The sequence below is a fragment of the Pelobates fuscus genome, chromosome 7 (assembly GCF_036172605.1).
Source record: "Pelobates fuscus isolate aPelFus1 chromosome 7, aPelFus1.pri, whole genome shotgun sequence".
In the NCBI taxonomy this organism is placed as follows: domain Eukaryota; kingdom Metazoa; phylum Chordata; class Amphibia; order Anura; family Pelobatidae; genus Pelobates; species Pelobates fuscus.
Genome location: NC_086323.1, coordinates 33787114 through 33809019, shown reverse-complemented (window position 1 = coordinate 33809019; position 21906 = coordinate 33787114). Strand labels below are relative to the sequence as shown.

Here is a 21906-nt window from a genome sequence, read left to right as displayed (position 1 = left end):
TGTGCGAGTGTGTGTGTGCGAGTGTGTGTGTGCGAGTGTGTGTGTGCGAGTGTGTGTGTGCGAGTGTGTGTGTGCGAGTGTGTGTGTGCGAGTGTGTGTGTGCGAGTGTGTGTGTGCGAGTGTGTGTGTGCGAGTGTGTGTGTGCGAGTGTGTGTGTGCGAGTGTGTGTGTGCGAGTGTGTGTGTGCGAGTGTGTGTGTGCGAGTGTGTGTGTGCGAGTGTGTGTGTGCGAGTGTGTGTGTGCGAGTGTGTGTGTGCGAGTGTGTGTGTGCGAGTGTGTGTGTGCGAGTGTGTGTGTGCGAGTGTGTGTGTGCGAGTGTGTGTGTGCGAGTGTGTGTGTGTGTGCGAGTGTGTGTGTGTGTGCGAGTGTGTGTGTGTGTGCGAGTGTGTGTGTGTGTGCGAGTGTGTGTGTGTGTGCGAGTGTGTGTGTGTGTGCGAGTGTGTGTGTGTGTGCGAGTGTGTGTGTGTGTGCGAGTGTGTGTGTGTGTGCGAGTGTGTGTGTGTGTGCGAGTGTGTGTGTGTGTGCGAGTGTGTGTGCGAGTGTGCGAGTGTGTGTGTGCGAGTGTGCGAGTGTGTGTGTGCGAGTGTGCGAGTGTGTGTGTGCGAGTGTGCGTGTGCGAGTGTGTGTGTGCGAGTGTGCGTGTGCGAGTGTGCGTGTGCGAGTGTGCGTGTGCGAGTGTGTGTGTGCGAGTGTGTGTGTGCGAGTGTGTGTGTGCGAGTGTGTGTGTGCGAGTGTGTGTGTGCGAGTGTGTGTGTGCGAGTGTGTGTGTGCGAGTGTGTGTGTGCGAGTGTGTGTGTGCGAGTGTGTGCGTGCGCGTGTGTGTGCGTGCGCGTGTGTGTGCGTGCGCGTGTGTGTGCGTGCGCGTGTGTGTGCGTGCGCGTGTGTGTGCGTGCGCGTGTGTGTGCGTGCGCGTGTGTGTGCGTGCGCGTGCGTGCGCGTGCGCGTGCGCGCGCGTGCGTGTGCGCGCGCGTGTGTGTGCGCGCGCGTGTGTGTGCGCGCGCGTGTGTGTGTGCGCGCGCGTGTGTGTGTGTGTCAGTAAATGTGTGTATGCATTTGTTCGTGAGAGTGTGTGTGTGTCTTCAGCACTTACCTTTCTCCAGCGCCGGACTCCCATGGCGCTGGGGATCCCTCCGCCTCTCAGCTCCGAATGCGCATGCACGGCAAGAGCCGCGCACGCATTCAAACCGCCCATAGGAAAGCATTACTCAATGCTTTCCTATGGACGTTCAGTGTCTTAAAATGGCGGAAGCGCCTCTAGCGGCTGTCAGTGAGACAGCCACTAGAGGCTGGATTAACCCTCAGTGAAACATAACAGTTTCTCTGAAACTGCTATGCTTTCAGCTGCAGGGTTAAAACTAGAGGGACCTGACACCCAGACCACTTCATTGAGCTGATGTGATCTGGGTGTCTGTAGTGGTCCTTTAAGTGTGTGTGCGCATCTGCATGCAGTGGCGTACATACCGCGGTCGCAACCCCTGCGACCAGGTGCCCGCCGCCGTGTGTTGCTGCCCCGGCCCGCGCAGAGTAAGCGCGAGGGGGGGGGGCCCACGGATCAATTTTCGCACCGGGGCCCCATGGGTCATGTGTACGCCACTGTCCATAGAGAAAGTTTGGTGGCCGGCTGCGGATGCACGGCAATTGCCATGCTGCACCAGTCAGCGTCTCCTCATAGAGATGCATTATACTTTGAAGATGCCAAATATTGCAAGTCCTCAGTCTGACAACTTACCTGGGTCGCACGGAGTCCCTGCAGCTACATCTGGTGTGTCTGATCTTTTAGAATAGTAAAAAGCAGGACCACACTCATTGGCGGAGAGTGTCAGCTGAGGGGAAATAAAACAGCTGTTGCCAAGGTAGCCAACAGAACCAGTGAATTGTTCAATGCTTTTAAAGTGGTTTGCCATTTTACCTTGGGACAGCACCGGGGCTATAATGGCTATGGTATTTAGAGCATTCCTTCAAGGCATTTACACAAATCCGCATGTCTAGTAATGATTGTATTTATTCTATATTATATTAGAGAGGCACACAATACAATCCATGCCAAAATGGATAGTTCATAAACTCACACTTTCCATAGGGTGATTGTCTTTTATATTTAAAGGGATACTATACAAAAAATTGTATTCCTAGCACTATAGCTCCCTCGATTGACATCCACTAGAGGTAGTCTTAACCCTGCAAGATAATTATTGTAGTTTCTCAGAAACTCTAATTACTATTGTAGGGAAAAGGGGAAGGGTCACTGCACCCAGATCACTTCAATGAGCTTAAGTGATCTGGTTGCTTGTAGCGTTCCTTGAATATAAATGTGGCTGCACCTCCATCATTAAAGGGTTATTCACTGAAATTCAAATTTCAGCAATCCATTCTAAATGGCAAAGTTGAGATAAAAAAAAAATCTCCAAATCAGCTAGAGTTAGTTTTGCCATTTAGACTTAAATTGTGAGAATTCAAAGTTCAGGACTTCGGAAAAATGTCTTAAAATGTTAGTACATGTTAAAATCTGCAAATTTGGACAGTTTCCCAGTATGCTTTTCGGTAAACATTTCTAATTATTCTAAACTATTAGCCATTTGTCCGTAATTGTAAGGATTATCACTCAACCGGGAGCAAAAGAAAAACAAAACCGGGACAAATTATGCAATAATCTAAATCAAATCTTCAGTTTAAATAATAAACAAAATACAAAGTACGAGCAGTTTGTACAATAATGTGACATTTTTATTAGTTTTTGTACAATAGACTTCTTTTCCTTTTTGTATACGTTATTTAAAACACTTGAATACTGAAAAAAATTTGGTACATCAAAGCCGAAAAAAATTGGCTCTGCCATACCCTGCACAGCATTGATTTAGTCCCTGTATTTTTTTTGTATATACAGAAAGCATTTGCAAAATTCATCCTAAACACATTATACACCTTACCAATTTAATAAATGAATACATAGGTTAAACTGGAAGTATACACCTTGTCATGTGCAAAATAACGTAACGAAAATTGATTTCACTGAATCAATGTGTAAAATATAGCTTTTGTACTTCCTGCACATACAGTAAAGAAAGCAGCTTTCAATTTCAGTAAATCCTTTAAACTTCAAAAACGTGTATTACATTCACAATTTATTTTAATAAACTAGTAAATATTTAGTGCCTCAGCTTAATTTACATCCATCATATAAACTGAAAAGTACAGTTTTTTATTTTTTTAATAATATAGCATTTTTTTTTTCACACTTACAAAATGACGATTTTCAGAAATAATTTTAAGCTCAAAAACCACAACTTTTCTTTAAAATAAATGAAAAAAACAATATAAAATGGAAAGAAAAAGAAAATAATTCAAGATCGCCACCTGCGTCAATGTTAAACATTTTCTTTTCGTAGTTTTTCGTATTAACCCTCTGGCACCCAAACTGTTAAAATATTTATATATTTTATAGTTCCATATAAAAGTTTGGCTATTTTTCTAATAAAGCTAACAATGATCTGAATTTTATCACAAATAGGAAAAATATTCAAATGTTCTTTCACGGTTATTCAAAATTTCACCATTGTTATAAATGGTTCAAAAAAGCATTTATGAAGTGTGAATGATTTTTGTAGCTTAAAAAACATACAAGAGACTGGGTTGTAGAATGATGCATCAAGAAATGTGGTCCCCTCCCCCCCACTTTTTTTTTTTCCATCCATTTTCCTGTAGGAAATATCATTTATTCACTAAACAGAACTAAGAATTAACAAAAAAATTTAAAAAATTAGGATAAAAAAAAAAAAATACGGGTTTTTGAAAAATGTTTCCAGATTGTTTTGATTTAAAATTTTCAATTTCCTCTCTTAATTTTTACAATTATGTATTTACTGAATAAATCTTTTAATTAAGAAATATTAAAGTGGTTCATTCACTAACCAGCAAATGGTAATGATTTGAAAACTTAATTGCCATAATGAGGCAAAAACAAAATACTTTTGACTAAAGCGGAATTCGATAATGTTTACAAATAAGCCCATATTGCTAACATTTTACAATTTGGTTTACATATCAATACAATTACAATTTGTTGTTTACAGAATAAACCTTGTTGTGTCTGTGCATTTTTATATGAAAATTACCAATTGTCCTGGGTAACAGATATGTAGGAGTTATACCCTAAGCAATGAACTGCCAGCCTTCCAAACTGAATTCAAGATTCCTTTCACACAGTTTGACAAAACACTCGTTAACGAATACAGTACATTGTGCATGTTAACAAAAACGTGTCACAAATCTGTTACATTGTGACCTAAAACAATAGCAGGATCTTGCAATATAGCACATAGAACCTCTTCCTTATAATACAGGAGCTAGTGATTCAAGCAGCTAGATATACAATTCCTAACACACAGCAAAATAGTTAGGACTTGTATATATTTTAGGGCCATGCATGTACAACAACCAACTGCTCAACTTGTATAGATACAATGTACAAAAAAAAAATCAATGGGATGGGGGTTAGTGGTTTTAAACAAAATGCATTCCCAAAAGACTAAGCTTAGTTCTATTAAACTTATAGCGCTGACTCACAGAGCAGAAAAAATTCTCCCCAGATGAAAATAAAATTTGTAGTTTGTTAAAGGAACCCTAACACATACAGATCTTTGCTTTTAACTTGGTTTTGCAAGAAAGATGCCCATAGCATAAAGTTTAGACTCTCTATATGCTAAAAATCTTAATTATGGGGTACAAGATGCAAAGAAAGTTACTGAATTCACTGGGTGTTAATCCCTTATTGAAATCTGATCATGTGGCAAAAGCATGCATTTAACTGCACATGTTCTGCAAATATGACATAGTGGCATTTTAGAATTTAATACAATTTCTTCTTGGTCTTGGATCCAGCAGATTAGTCCCAGTTTAAACCCCCAGTTCAGTTTTTTTTTCTGGTGACCCACTAGAGAAGGATTAAGATTCCACGGGGCCCTATGCAGGTCACCCGTTTGGGACCCCTTTAATTCTTTGCATAAGGATGGTTAATGGGGCCAAGCCAATTATTGAATCCAATGTCCATGTCTAACCTCTGGACCCTAGGTAACTGGTTAATCCTGCTCTGTAACCTGCTTCTAGGGCATGCACTCAGTGTGTGTAAGGGGGGGAGGGGGTGGTTGAAGAAACTTCCCTAGCTGAGAGGCTTTGCCCCAAAATTCAATGGGATCTGTTTATACTAAGTTTTAAAATGTTAATTACTACTTTTCAAAGCTTGTATTGCTTTATTTTGGTTTGTATATTTGTTTAAAAGTGATTGCATTATCACAGGTATTGCACAGCATGGAACACTCGCTGTATGCATGTATTTCACCTTTACATTATGCATGCATTTTGCTGTAACTGGAGCCGTCTCTGACTGGGTGTCTGGCAGGGTTAATCACTAAATTGAGAATTCAAATTTAATTCAAAATGGATTTCAAATTTAAAGTCAAAATAGCCGAACCGGAAAAATTCTCTAAATCAGTTGTAATTCCATTTCAGCTATTAGGCCTTAAATGTGAAAATCACTTTCATTTAACTTTGAATTCTCCTTTTCGTGAATAGCCCAGATAGAAGCACTTTTAAAAAATCCACAAGTTAGAAGAATGTGAGAGTGGTACGTCATCACGAAATGCACAAGGAGGGAAAGAGATAAAAGATTATTTGGAATGTGGGCTGACGGTATTGCCTAAACAAAAAACTGGGAATTGGGGGCACACGCAGAACATGCATTTATAAGTAGTGGTGCTGCCCTAAAGACAAAAACAAATATGCAGTTTTACATTTCACATGGATACAAATATACAGTTATAAATTAAACTCAAACTGGAGACAGAGACCCACAGTACTTGTGACAATATTGTTTTATGTAACCTGATTAGATGGACTGTAGATATTCAAGTTTACATTGTTGTTTCCGATAAAAGCCAACACTATCAACGTGTTAAAAGCTAATTTCTGGAGTGAAACTCGTAGGATTCAGAATCAAGTCTTCATACACTTTTAACCATGTCTCCCAATAGTCCCAGGTTTTGTGAGACAGTTTTATTTTTGGGGACCTCTCCTGCTCTCCCACTTTTGTTTCCTGGTGGCCTACGACTGCGTCACAGCACCCCAACATCTGTGGGTCCCACCACAATTCCAACATGGGAGATTTACATGGGACCCACAGGGGTGCTGTGATGCAGTGGTTGGCTTGACACAATGTAAATCACCATCATTGTTTGCTAAGATAGGTGATTTTAAATGGCCTTGTGAAATCTAAAACTTTAAAACTTTTTTTGTGTGTGTGAGCTGTTCCTTTAACTGTATTTAAAGGAACACTATAGTCACCTAAATTACTTGAGCTAAATAAAGCAGTTTTAGTGTATAGATCATTCCCCTGCAATTTCACTGCTCGATTCACTGTCATTTAGGAGTTAAATCACTTTGTTTCTGTTTATGCAGCCCTAGCCACACCTCCCCTGGCTATGATTGACAGAGCCTGCATGAAAAAACAAAACTGGTTTCACTTTCAAACAGATGTAATTTACCTTAAATAATTGTATCTCAATCTCTAAATTGAACTTTAATCACATACAGGAGGCTCTTGCAGGGTCTAGAAAGCTATTAACATAGCAGGGGATAAGAAAATCTTAATTAAACAGAACTTGCAATAAAGAAAGCCTAAATAGGGCTCTCTTTACAGGAAGTGTTTATGGAAGGCTGTGCTAGTCACATGCAGGGAGGTGTGACTAGGGTTCATAAACAAAGGGATTTAACTCCTAAATGGCAGATGATTGAGCAGTGAGGCTGCAGGGGCATGTTCTATACACCAAAACTGCTTCTTTAAGCTAACGTTGTTCAGGTGACTATAGTGTCCCTTTAATATTACCTATACTGTCTCTGGAAATATAACTGAGCATTTGAGTCCAGCAATATGGTTCTCACATTCTCTATGCAATCTAATTACAATTTGTTTTTAAATGAAAAGCTGACTTGACATCACGCTGGTGAGACCCAATCAAGGACATGCATGCATATGTGTTCAGTTTGCGCCACATGAGACAGCCTGCTGCACTTGCTGACGATAGTTCCCAAGACATGGGACACCAGGGAACAAAAGTTGGAGAGTGGGAGAGTCCCCAAAAATAAGACTGTCTCACAAAACCTGGGACTATCGGGAGATATGGTTAACCCCTTAAGGACACAACTTCTGGAAAAAAAGGGAATCATGACGGAATATTTCCGTCATATGTCCATAAGGGGTTAAAATTGATGAAGACTTAATTCTGAATCCTACGGGTTTTACTCCAGAAATGTGCTTTAACACGATAGTGTTGGCTTTCCTTTGGAAACAACAATATAAACTTGCATTTCTACAGTCCATCTAATCAGGTTACATAAAACAATATTGTCACAAGTACTGTGGGTCTCTGTCTCCAGATTGAGTTCAATTTAGAACTGTAGATTTACAATACGCGCTATGTTTTGTTCTATATTGTATTGGTTGCTGGTATATCATTGTAAGAGGAGTATTAATTACAAATACAGGGTTTTGATGCAATTTACGCAAATGTGTGAAGTGTATTGGGGTAAAATATATATTTTGAAGCTGTTTGCAGAGTAAAACTCATATCACCCTTAACCCCTTAACACCGCAGCCAAATGTACAAGTTGTGAACGAAACAAAACGTAAACAAAACCTGGCATTTGCGCTATATGTCTGTCCTACCGTAATTCACCTCTTTCATATTAAATGCACCCCCCCCCTTATTATATATCATTGTATTCAGGGGAAACAGGGCTTTCATTTAATATCAAATATTTAGCTATGAAACATAATTTAATATGAAAAAAATGGGAGAAAATAAGATTTTTTTGTTTTTTTTTAGTTCTACATGACATTTTAACTGTCAATGTCATAATACTGTTTGCTTTTACTGCAATAAAATACACATATTTGTATTCAGCAAAGTCTTACGTGTAAAACAGTACCCCCTATGTACAGGTTTTATGGTGTTTTGGGAAGTTACAGGGTCAAATATAGCGTGTTACATTTGAAATTGAAATTCGCCAGATTGGTTACGTTGCCTTTGAGACTGTATAGTAGCCCAGGAAATAAATTTACACCCATAATGGCATACCATTTGCAATAGTAGACGACCCGAGGTATTGCAAATAAGGGATGTCCAGTCTTTTTTAGTAGCCATTTGGTCACAAACACTGGCCAAAGTTAGCGTTAGTATTTGTTTGTGTGTGAAAAATGCAAAAAACGCCAATTTTGGCCAGTGTTTGTGACTAAGTGGCTACTAAAAAAGACTGGACATACCCCATTTGCAATACCTTTGGTTGTCTACTATTGCAAATAGTATGCCATCATAGGGGTAATTTTCATTCTTGGGCTACCATAGGGTCCTAAAGGCAACGTAAGCAATCTGGCGAATTTTAATGTGAAAAAAATGAAACACAAGCCTTATATTTGACGCTGTAATTTTTGAAAACACCATAAAACCTGTACATGAGGGATACTGTTGTACTCGGGAGACTTCGCTGAACACAAATATTTGTGTTTCAAAACAGTAAAAAGTATTGCAGCAATAATATCGTCTGTGTAAGTGCTGTTTGTGCGTGAAAAATGCAAAAAATGTCACTTTTACTGGCGATATCATGGTTGTAATACATTTTACTGTTTTGAAACACTAATATTTGTGTTCAGCGAAGTCTCCCGAGTAAAACAGTACCCCCTATGTACAGGTTTTATGGTGTCTTGGAAAGTTATAGGGTTAAATATATATGACCGGGAGGGACCGGAGGAGGAAGATCTGCCGCGGGGGGGCTCCCTGGGTAAGTTACTAAAAACCGGAGGGCGTACTATTACGCCCTGCGGCGTTTAGAGCCGCTTTTAAAAGGACGTAATAGTACGCCCTCCGGTCATAAGGGGTTAAACAGCCACTGGGTGAAAGAGACAGTAAGTTTCACTTATGTAACATTATGGGAAATTCTACTGTTTTCTTTTAATTCTAGAAGAAGCCTGCATTTTGTATTAGATTGAAAGCTGCTATTGTTATATTAACAAAGGAACACTATAGTCACCAGAACAACTAGAAACATAGAATCTTACGGCAGATAAGAATCATTCGGCCCATCTACTCTGGCCAATTTTCTAAATACTTTCATTAGTATCTAGCCTTATGCCTATCCCACGCATGCTTAAACTCCCTCACTGTGTTAACCTCTACCACTTCAGCTGGAAGGCTATTCCATGCATCCTCTACCCTCTCTGTAAAATAATACTACAGCTTAATGTAGTTGTTCTGGTGAGTATAATCATTACCTTCAGGCATTTTCATGCAAATACTGCATTTTAGAGAAAAGGCAGTGTTTACATTGCCCCCTAGAGACACCTCCAGTGGCCACTCCTCAGATGGCCAGTGGAGATGCTTCCTTGCTCAGGGCTGCACAGTAGGCAAAAGTGCCATTCAGTGTCTCCACACTCTGCATGGAGACGATGACATTTTCTCATACAGATGCGTTGATTCAATGCATCTCTATGAGGAGGTACTGATTGGCCAAAACGGCGTTTGGCCTCGCCCCCATCCCTCCTTCATGATGATTTCCATATGTGAAAGCATTGGATTGGCTAAAAATCGTAAATTCTGCTGATGATGAAATAAGGTACGTATTAACCCCTTCCAAGGTTGGAGGTAAGCCACATAAATGGTGGTTTTAACACTTTGGGGTCAGGAATAAATGTTTAGCAGTGGGCATATTTCAGAAGAAGTACAGTGTTAAGATGTGTCTTTCTATGTTAATCCCTTTAGTAATCATGATATCTGCAAATTATACAATTAAAAAATATATAGTCACTGAGAGAAAGGGATAATGCTTTCAGTCAATACAATTAAATATAAAAAATAGCAGGAGTTGCAAAATGCAATAATTACGAGATTCTTACATGATAGATCTCCACAAGCACATGGCGAGAATAACACAGACACTGATTGTGCCTTATAATCTCAAAGAGAGATGTTGCTATAATAATCTACAGGCATGCATTTAATCAAATTGTCCGCTCAATACTAGATGCTTTTAAATTAATTATTATTCCAACGTCTATATAAACGATCAACCCACACAATGACATAAAATGCCACTAAATGACTTCTAAATTACGCTGGCGTTAATCAATAAATGTTTAGCAAGGAATCCGGGATGAGAAGATTTAATAATCTGTATTCTAGCCTACCTTACACAAAGGCTTGTTCACACAGACACCTACACACCTTATCAGAGGATTGAAAAAAGGCTTTCAGAATTCCCGCATTCAATATTTGCGTTACAATAATATCAGAATTACACAATAAAACAATAAATTGCCCTAGCTGTGTCTAAAAGCATGGTTGCCTGTACACCAACAGATTATTATTTTTTTAACATGAAGTGCTATCTGTTAAAAGAATTGTCAAAGGTTTGGAGGACGGGACATTACCATTTCTGTAAAATAATCTAGCAAAGTCACATAAGCCAAATTAAAAAATATACTTCAACCATTGGTCAATATTTACACTTTTCAACTTGTGCACAATCCGTCATGTTTTATAAAAGCATTTTCATCAGATGATTTATGGAAACTCCTCGTGTGAATTTGTACTTTTTCAAAAATCATGTGTTTTGCCCAATTATGATTCTTCAATAAATTCATATAATGAAAAAACAAAATGCTTATATCTTAATGTAAAATACCACATCTATACATTTGTTCCCAATTTGGCTGATAAAAATATGAATTATCTAGAAAGTACCACTATGTCATATTGCCGTGGACAGAAGCATTTAATACAAAATATAATTTGACAATTTGGGTAATGAAAAATGTACATTTTTTTTCAGGCAGCTACATCTTTTGGGCTTTTGTATGTTTTTGAGTTCTGACAAATTCTGTTTGTTTTCTCACAAATCAGTGAACCCCTAGAACAGTGATGGTGAAATCCGACACTGCAAATGTTTGTGGACTTCATTTCCTATAATGCACTATAGGCTGGACATCACTGGTCTGGGGTTCAGGGTGCTAGAATATACTATCTGCAATCAAGATTTAAAATCATTTAAGTTTTCTGCATTTTCCTCCTAGAAAGCAACGAAAAATACATAATATAAACTTGTAAATAAAAAAAATAAATTAATCAGCCAGTTTACGACTGGGTCAAACGTATACAGTGCAACTATGGATCTGAATCACTTTTTTTGAACATTATCCACATAAGCGCTTGAAAATATATAGAATTATTCTTGATTAGTTAAGACTAAAATAAAGCAAACCACATGCCTTCGAAAAGCTAACAGTCCTCAAAGCTCTGTCTTCGTTGCATCAAAAAGATCATACAGATATTTTATAAATATTAAATAATTCAATTTCAGCTGCGAAAGGAGCATTACATGCATCGGAGTTTACTGATGGAGTTTGATGATGGTGGTAAGAGATGTTTTAACATAGTCATGACAATGGAGATACAGATTCCAAGATTCAATCTAAAGGGTCATTCAAGGGCAAAGTTCGAGAAGTGGAACATTTCATTGGTTTTCATGTTGATTGTTCTAAGAGAAGCACAATGCCCCAGAATTATTCCTTATACAAGAATCCCTTAGACCAGTGGTTCCCAAACCAGTCTTCTTGGTCCACCAACAATCCAGGATTTATGTATTTCCCTTTTTTATTCCAGTGGAAATGCTGACAAAACCTGGACTGTTGCTGGGTCATGAGGACTGGTTTGGGGTATACCTTGAGACATATGCTTGAATGGTGGCTTGGATTTCTTCACCTACATGTTCCCTGCAATAATGGTTTAAACTATGTTTCATAAGTGACTTGTGTGTGGTCATATAAAGAAAATGAAGAATTCAAGGTCTTGGTTGGCAAGTAGGAAATTATTTTACATGATCATTTGTTCAAGATTGTTCTACTAATGTAGGCAAGGGGAACGGGTGGGAAATAAAACCCTAATTATTGGAGTAAAGGTGCTTGAGTAATAGGGACATATTTTCATTTTTTGGGATTGTGTGGTTAAGGAGTGTGAGTTAATATACAGTTAGATGTCCAGGAGCTTCTGGCAGTTTTGGCACTTAGGAACATCCCTGGTCCAGGAGGGTCGGCACAGTGGAAGAACATGTGTATCCATAGATGAGCTGGGCATTGATTGATCCTCTTATATATAGCTTAGAAGTAATAACCCATCCTCTCATTTTACCAGGAATGGAAGGAAGGGGTGCTGGGATCTCAAACACATTGTATGTATTTTAGAGAGCTGAGCATTCGTGATTTCCACTGCAGGTTCGGGTTAGTGCATGTTTGGTGAGATCTGAGACTAAGGAAACATTTTTGTTGAGGTGGCTAGCATAAACTTAAGGTAAAAGAAATGTACATGGATTTTGTAACACTTTGCATGATCTTAACCTCAGCACAGAGCATTGACAGTTTCCTGTCTTTTTAGTTTCGTATTTAGTAAAACCTTCGAGGTCAATGGGTGTCTTAGTGGGGAGCAATGATTAACACCACCGCCATCACAATATTTTTTTTTTCTACTGACATTTTTACTTTATTTAACACCCCAGGTATGATGGATGAGAGGGGCTGGCTGGCCTACCATGGGGCTGGTTGGCTGTGTGCCATGTTCCATCTAAGGAGTGATCCAGCACTAAAAAGCAATTAGCAAAGAAATATTTGATTTGATGTTTTCTTAATAATAATAACAATTTTTTTATTGAACGTATTCTCTGGGCATCTAGACATGTGTAAGGCAATGAATAGGCTAGAGCTAGATATGCTGAGGGTTATTTTTTTTTATTAATATTCTTTCGTGTTTATTTTTCTAGTAATAATTAGTTTTGTTCTATATGGCATCATTTTTTGCCATATTTTTTTCTAAGGTTTGTCATTATGGTCCAATAGCACTAGCATTCTTAATGACATGTAGACAGCTGCAATTAACCACAACGTCTATTGAAAGTGATGACTAACTGAGTCACTTTCAGGCCTGGGAAGTGCATACTGAAGACGTTACAGAACTTCAAGATTTGCAGTATAGGCAGGAACTTCAAATGTGAGTAAGTTTTTATTTTTTTATTAAATATTTCTTTGGCATATTTTTTAAAGGAACACCCCAACGCCATTAACATACAGCAAGCTTTGGTGATTATGATGTCACCAACCCCACTTCAAGAAGTCAAAATGTTTTAGAAGAGTTTAACCACTTACCTGCGGTCTGCAGGTGCCGATCTCCAGCTCCACTACTTCCTGTAGAGACTCTGAAGCTCCTGCTTAGAAGGTTCCGTTAGCTCTCCTAAACTGAACCCTGCAGTAAAGAGTTATCTCATTGGCTGAGAGCATCCAATGGTTGCTCTGAGCCCTGCAGTACAGAGTTATCTAATTGGCTGAGAGCATCCGGTGATTGCTCTGAGCCCTGCAGTATAGAGTTATCTCATTGGCTAAGAGCATCCAGTGATTGCTCTGAGCCCTGCAGTACATAGTTATCTCATTGGCTGAGAGAATCCGGTGATAGCTCTGAGCCCTGCAGTATAGAGTTATCTCATTGGCTGAGATAATCCGGTGATTGCTCTGAGTCCTGCAGTATAGAGTTATCTCATTGACTGAGATCATCCGGTGATTGCTCTCAGCCCTGCCCCACCAGACCTAGCTGAGACACAGAGCTCCTTGCACTCTGTTAGGAGTAGTGGAGGCAGGCAGGCCAGGTAAAAGGTCAACCCATTATATGTACATTACTGGCACCATAAACCCTATAGCAAGCTTTAGTGCTTATGATGCTTGGAGTGTTCCTTTAATTCAATTTTTATATAAAGGAGAAAAAAACGAGTCAACTCTATCGGGGAACGTCTCTTTAATTATGAATGTTAACACTGCTTAGAGGGAACACTAGCTGTTAGACGCCTGGTTTAAGACCATCATGGAAAAAAGCTGCTATTATAAAGTTTAGCGAAATGATTCCTGTAAATGCTACGGATGTGCATTATGAGCAGATATGTTAATTATCTGAGAAAATCAGGCTGGAGATAACCTACCCATTATGATACTTTACTGTTTCTGATGAATGTTTGGGAGTCGGAGAGACTAACCTCAACTTTTAGTGTTGTGAATAACCCTCTAGTATTGTCCTGGGATTCTGTATATAGAACACCTATATAGGTTATTTTCAGTAAGGGCTCATTTGTCTCCAAGCCACCAGCCAGCCCCTGCTTTCCGACTCATTAAAACTACCCCCGTCAACTCATCTAGAACCCCGGTCTAATATGAGGGCCTGTCAAATGCATTAACGAGAACACTGCCAAATGGGCAAGCAACATATTGCTAAAACATGTATTGCTTGTCGAGGTGGCAGTGAAAAAAGTTCATCTGAATTGGTTTTGTTTAAATCCAAGGAAATAATTCTATACATTTATGATTAGTTCCATAAGGCAAGAGCATCTATTTCATATATATAAAAAGGGATTAATTCAGTGTACATCTAAATCTGTATTAAATACTTTCTTATCAATTAATTCATTAGTTAAGAAAATATTATTTTGCTTTGTAATCATCTTGTATAGAAGTCAAAATATGACTTGCAATTCCTTCTATTTATTTTTTTATATTCTATATAAAAGGCATATACAATTTTGAGGCAGTGTTTCGTAATAATTTGAATATCAGATCAGCATCTGTGCTTTCTATGCTCTCAAAAATTTGAAATCCACATATTTATTTTTTATAAAACTGCACCGACACACAGCCTCAAGCTGACAGATAAACCCTAACAATATCCAGATAATTCTGCGATTTATACAGTGAACATCAGAAAATCCATATTGACACATCATTTACATTTGGCAGTAACATTTGCCATTGATCCAGCAATTGGCAAAATTGGTTTCCTATGTATAAATGTAATTATTTGAAGATAAGATCTGTCTAAATGATATCTTTACTGTTTATAAAAATATTTAGACAGTAAGCTCACGTTGAATTACTAGATCTACTGTAGTCTGAAAACTCTTCAACAGCGAAACTGCCTTCTCGTGTTCCATGTGTGCAAAATTGTGTCCATTTGCCTGTAAGAAAAAACACAAACAACGAACAAGTTATACATCTCATTACAAGCAAGGAATATGTGCTATGCTACAACAAATCCCATAAAGCTTTGTCAGCATGTAGGCCAGCAAAGCATCCTAGGGGTTGTAGCTCTAGATATTTAACTGCTGTATAAATTGGATCCAAACAGAAAGCCTCCAACCTAACAAGTCAAATTTTATCCATTAATGGGATTTGCAAAAAAATATACATATCTTTTTTTTGTAGATTTTTTTGTTGTCAATGTCAGTTTCCTCTCTAATGATAGCTCATTGGTAGGGTAACAATGTTTACTTTCTAGCAGTTCAACCAGATTTAGTCATTTGTTTGTAATTAAGATGTTTATTAATTTTCACATATTAATACAAAGGAAGGACCCAAATAGTCAGGTCAGCATGTAAACGTCTCGAGAGCAAACTCTAATAATGAGTAAATGGGAACAGAATGAAACAGGTCACATGAAGTCCCCGAGTGCAGGGCTAGAGATAGGTCAACACAAATTAAAACATCTGGGCTAATGGCTAAGAGAGCAGTAAAGAAACGTCAAAAAGGAGAGGTAGAAGGTAATTGATCCCCGGCCATGAGAGCAGGAGGTAGGTTCCCTACTCCTCCCCTCCCCCAAAAGGTTATACATTTGCCTGAACAATATGTTCAGGCAGATTTAGTGACTTTTTAAATACAGTAAATAGGCCCCCAAAAATGGAACAGCCCATTAGGATGATGGCTGTCCCCCCCTGGCTTTTGTCATGCCATCCCTCAACTGTGAATTGTCATTGATGCAATTCTTGTTACAATGTGTCAAGTGCATCATTAAACCTAGTTTGATTGCTGCAACATTACCCTGAAATGGCTACATCAAGGCACACTGTTTGGTGACATTATATTCCTAAATGGCCCACAGAGCCCTGTTAACAGAGGCATGTCTTGTTGCCATTTTTTCCTCAAACCCTATTATGTTGTTAATGACCTGAATTTGTTTTATCTGTCTTTTAAACTGATGTCTTCACCACGTTTTGGACCCTTTACCAGTTTTCTAATTCTTTACTGTTGGCAAACATCTTGGTCTGCCTGAGGTTTCACTTTTCTCCTAGTTTGATTTGGCTGGTGATAAAAGTAGCTCTTTGTGCAGGGAATTACTTTGTTAGTTTAGATTTTATTACTAAAACAGTGAATTGCAGTGAACCCAATACCATATTTATATATTATCTACAAACATTATAGTTACAGGCTGCTTGATATCAATGTCTCACTCAAATACAGAGAGAGGATTATAACAGAGATGTTTTTACACTCAACGTGGAAACCAACCTTGTATGATCTTCAATCCTTGTTATATTTACCCCACATGGCTAACATTGGCAAATAATTAGTAAGACTCTGCTGTACTGATATTCAGCCACTAGATGGCAGCTAATATTGTCGGTTTATGTTTAACAAGCATTACATTTATTTATATATCAAGTTTCTTTTTTTCAAAACATATTATCATCATTATTATATATTTATAAACAGTATATTGTTTTCAGGAAAGTTTAGTAATATTTGTATGCTTATATAAAGTGGTTTATTCACTAAATACTGGATTGTAATATAAAAAATCTGAAATGATAGCTATAGTCATGGTTTTATTCAAAACCCAATAACGCTTAACGGGTACTCCAACAATTGTGACCTCTACAGCCTGCAGTAGTGGTTAAGATGCCAGGTGCCGATCCTCGGAAATGGGGCAAACCATTTTCCCTCACCTGGGTCCCTTCCGGACACCTTGGCTCCTTCATCCCTGGTGACACGCATCCAGGTTCTGCAGAGCGGCATATTAATTGGCTGACAGTGTCAGCCAGTGGCATACACACGATCCATGGGGCCCCGGTGCGAAAATTGATCCGTGGACTTCCCCACGGCACTTACTCTGTGCGGGCCAGGGCCGGTACACATGACGGCACGAGCACCTGGTCGCAGGGCAGCGACCCCTGCGACTACGGTGTGCACGCCAGTGCAAGATACACATACACTTAAAGGACCACTATAGGCACTCAGATCACTTAAGTGGTCAATGAAGTGGTCTGGGTGCCAGGTCCCTCTAATTTTAACCCAGCAGCTGAAAACATAGCAGTTTCAGAGAAACTGCTATGTTTCACTGAGGGTTAATCCAGCCTCTAGTAGCTGTTTCACCGACAGCCGCTAGAGGTGCTTCCGCGATTCCGCTGGACGTCAATGCTTTCCTATGGGCGGTTTGAATGTGCGCACGGCTCTTGCTGCGCATGCGCATTCGGAGCTGAGAGGCGGATCGGGGCGGAGAGATCCCCAGCGCCAAGGGAGCCCGGCGCTGGAGAAAGGTAAGTGCTGAAGGGGTTTTAACCACACACACACACTCTCACGAACAGACACACACATTTACTGACAGACACACACTCAGTGACAGACACACACACACTCACTTACAAAACATACACTCTCACTGACAAACACATTTACAAACAGACACACACTAACAGACATACACAAACTCAGTAACAGACACACTCACTGACACACAAACTAACACACACACACACACACACTGACACTCACTAGCAGACACACACTCAATAACAGACACACAGTAACACTCACTAACACACTTACTGACACTCACTAGCAGACACACACACTAAAACACACACACAGTAACACACTCACTGACACACACTCATTAACAGACACACACACAGTAACACACTTACTGACACACACACACACACACACTCTCATATATTTTTTTTTTTATTTAATCCCCCAGCCTCCCTACCTTTGGAAGTGCTGTGGGGATTCCTGCTTTCCCTGGGGCCCAGTGGTGCTGCTGAGTGGCCGGTCCTGCAGGCGGCGAGGGAGCATTCTCTCCTGAGCGCTCTCTGCCTAGCTCCCTCGCATGCCGCTTAATGATGCCGGAGCCAGAATGACATCATATTCTGGCTCCGGCATCAGTGCGGTGCACACGAGGGAGCTAGGCAGTGAGCACTCAGGGGAGAATGCAAAGTGAAGCCACTGCCAGCCTCGAGGGGCCCTGAGGTGGCCAGTTCCTGGGCCCCCCAGGAGAAGAGGCTGGCAAAATGTGTCCACACTGGCGTACATACCGGGTCGCAGGGTATGCACATGATTGATAATACCCAGCCTAGATCTCATCCAGGCTGGCAAAGGATGCCCAGATTACATGGCTACTTCAGCAGCAAGCGGGTTAAACTCAGTATGTGCAGGGTATCATAGCGAAAAACTGACTCCAGGCACCATGAGCACTAGAAATCACTGAAGTAGTCATGGTGCTTGGAGTAAAGTTTTAACCCAGAAAATGTTTATAAAAAGCTGTAAACAACACACCAAATAATAATGGCCTCAATCTAATGTTTTCAGATAAGCTTTTAAAATTATTCAATATTTTAAAAAATGATTCAATTTTTTTTTATATATATGATAATTTTTTGTTATTTTAATATCTTGAAAAATAAAACTTTTAAAAGTTTATCTAAAAATAAGAAATCATTTAAAAAGCTTATCAAGAAATATTAAGTTGTGGCCTTTATTTAGTGTGTGTATTGGTACACTATATAGTTGTGTAATATTATTTGGTGTGTGTATTGGTACACTATATAGTTGTGTAATATTATTTGGTGTGTATTGGTACACTATATAGTTGTGTAATATTATTTGGTGTGTATTGGTACACTATATAGTTGTGTAATATTATTTGGTGTGTATATTGGTACACTATATAGTTGTGTAATATTATTTGGTGTGTATTGGTACACTATATAGTTGTGTAATATTATGTTGTGTGTATTGGTACACTATATAGTTGTGTAATATTATTTGGTGTGTGTATTGGTACACTATATAGTTGTGTAATATTATTTGGTGTGTATTGGTACACTATATAGTTGTGTAATATTATGTTGTGTGTATTGGTACACTATATAGTTGTGTAATATTATTTGGTGTGTGTATTGGTACACTATATAGTTGTGTAATATTATTTGGTGTGTATTGGTACACTATATAGTTGTGTAATATTATTTGGTGTGTGTATTGGTACACTATATAGTTGTGTAATATTATTTGGTGTGTGTATTGGTACACTATATAGATGTGTAATATTATTTGGTGTGTATTGGTACACTATATAGTTGTGTAATATTATTTGGTGTGTGTATTGGTACACTATATAGTTGTGTAATATTATTTGGTGTGTATTGGTACACTATATAGTTGTGTAATATTATTTGGTGTGTGTATTGGTACACTATATAGTTGTGTAATATTATTTGGTGTGTGTATTGGTACACTATATAGTTGTGTAATATTATTTGGTGTGTATTGGTACACTATATAGTTGTGTAATATTATTTGGTGTGTGTATTGATACACTATATAGTTGTGTAATATTATTTGGTGTGTGTATTGGTACACTATATAGTTGTGTAATATTATTTGGTGTGTATTGGTACACTATATAGTTGTGTAATATTATTTGGTGTGTATTGGTACACTATATAGTTGTGTAATATTATTTGGTGTGTGTATTGGTACACTATATAGTTGTGTAATATTATTTGGTGTGTGTATTGGTACACTATATAGTTGTGTAATATTATTTGGTGTGTATTGGTACACTATATAGTTGTGTAATATTATTTGGTGTGTGTATTGGTACACTATATAGTTGTGTAATATTATTTTGTGTGTATTGGTACACTATATAGTTGTGTAATATTATTTGGTGTGTGTATTGGTACACTATATAGTTGTGTAATATTATTTAGTGTGTATTGGTACACTATATAGTTGTGTAATATTATTTGGTGTGTGTATTGGTACACTATATAGTTGTGTAATATTATTTGGTGTGTATTGGTACACTATATAGTTGTGTAATATTATTTGGTGTGTATTGGTACACTATATAGTTGTGTAATATTATTTGGTGTGTGTATTGGTACACTATATAGTTGTGTAATATTATTTGGTGTGTGTATTGGTACACTATATAGTTGTGTCATATTATTTGGTGTGTATTGGTACACTATATAGTTGTGTAATATTATTTGGTGTGTGTATTGGTACACTATATAGTTGTGTAATATTATTTGGTGTGTATTGGTACACTATATAGTTGTGTAATATTATTTGGTGTGTATTGGTACACTATATAGTTGTGTAATATTATTTGGTGTGTATTGGTACACTATATAGTTGTGTAATATTATTTGGTGTGTATTGGTACACTATATAGTTGTGTAATATTATTTGGTGTGTATTGGTACACTATATAGTTGTGTAATATTATTTGTTGTGTGTATTGGTACACTATATAGTTGTGTAATATTATTTGGTGTGTGTATTGGTACACTATATAGTTGTGTAATATTATTTGGTGTGTGTATTGGTACACTATATAGTTGTGTCATATTATTTGGTGTGTATTGGTACACTATATAGTTGTGTAATATTATTTGGTGTGTGTATTGGTACACTATATAGTTGTGTAATATTATTTGGTGTGTATTGGTACACTATATAGTTGTGTAATATTATTTGGTGTGTATTGGTACACTATATAGTTGTGTAATATTATTTGGTGTGTATTGGTACACTATATAGTTGTGTAATATTATTTGGTGTGTATTGGTACACTATATAGTTGTGTAATATTATTTGGTGTGTATTGGTACACTATATAGTTGTGTAATATTATTTGTTGTGTGTATTGGTACACTATATAGTTGTGTAATATTATTTGGTGTGTGTATTGGTACACTATATAGTTGTGTAATATTATTTGGTGTGTGTATTGGTACACTATATAGTTGTGTAATATTATTTGGTGTGTGTATTGGTACACTATATAGTTGTGTAATATTATTTGGTGTGTATTGGTACACTATATAGTTGTGTAATATTATTTGGTGTGTATTGGTACACTATATAGTTGTGTAATATTATTTGGTGTGTATATTGGTACACTATATAGTTGTGTAATATTATTTGGTGTGTATTGGTACACTATATAGTTGTGTAATATTATGTTGTGTGTATTGGTACACTATATAGTTGTGTAATATTATTTGGTGTGTGTATTGGTACACTATATAGTTGTGTAATATTATTTGGTGTGTATTGGTACACTATATAGTTGTGTAATATTATGTTGTGTGTATTGGTACACTATATAGTTGTGTAATATTATTTGGTGTGTGTATTGGTACACTATATAGTTGTGTAATATTATTTGGTGTGTATTGGTACACTATATAGTTGTGTAATATTATTTGGTGTGTGTATTGGTACACTATATAGTTGTGTAATATTATTTGGTGTGTGTATTGGTACACTATATAGATGTGTAATATTATTTGGTGTGTATTGGTACACTATATAGTTGTGTAATATTATTTGGTGTGTGTATTGGTACACTATATAGTTGTGTAATATTATTTGGTGTGTATTGGTACACTATATAGTTGTGTAATATTATTTGGTGTGTGTATTGGTACACTATATAGTTGTGTAATATTATTTGGTGTGTGTATTGGTACACTATATAGTTGTGTAATATTATTTGGTGTGTATTGGTACACTATATAGTTGTGTAATATTATTTGGTGTGTGTATTGATACACTATATAGTTGTGTAATATTATTTGGTGTGTGTATTGGTACACTATATAGTTGTGTAATATTATTTGGTGTGTATTGGTACACTATATAGTTGTGTAATATTATTTGGTGTGTATTGGTACACTATATAGTTGTGTAATATTATTTGGTGTGTG

At 37.8% G+C, this 21906-nt stretch overlaps 1 protein-coding gene across 1 annotated transcript in view; it reads right to left on the bottom strand.

The window, feature by feature from the left end:
- Positions 1-14668: 14668 nt before the first annotated feature.
- Positions 14669-21906, bottom strand: part of LRRC7 (leucine rich repeat containing 7) — a 345057-nt gene continuing 337819 nt past the window's right edge. Inside the window, exon 27 of the mRNA XM_063427909.1 lies at positions 14669-15084. Coding sequence (XP_063283979.1) covers positions 14977-15084 — 108 coding nt within the window. The 3' untranslated portion in view covers positions 14669-14976. The remainder of the gene's footprint in view (positions 15085-21906) is intronic.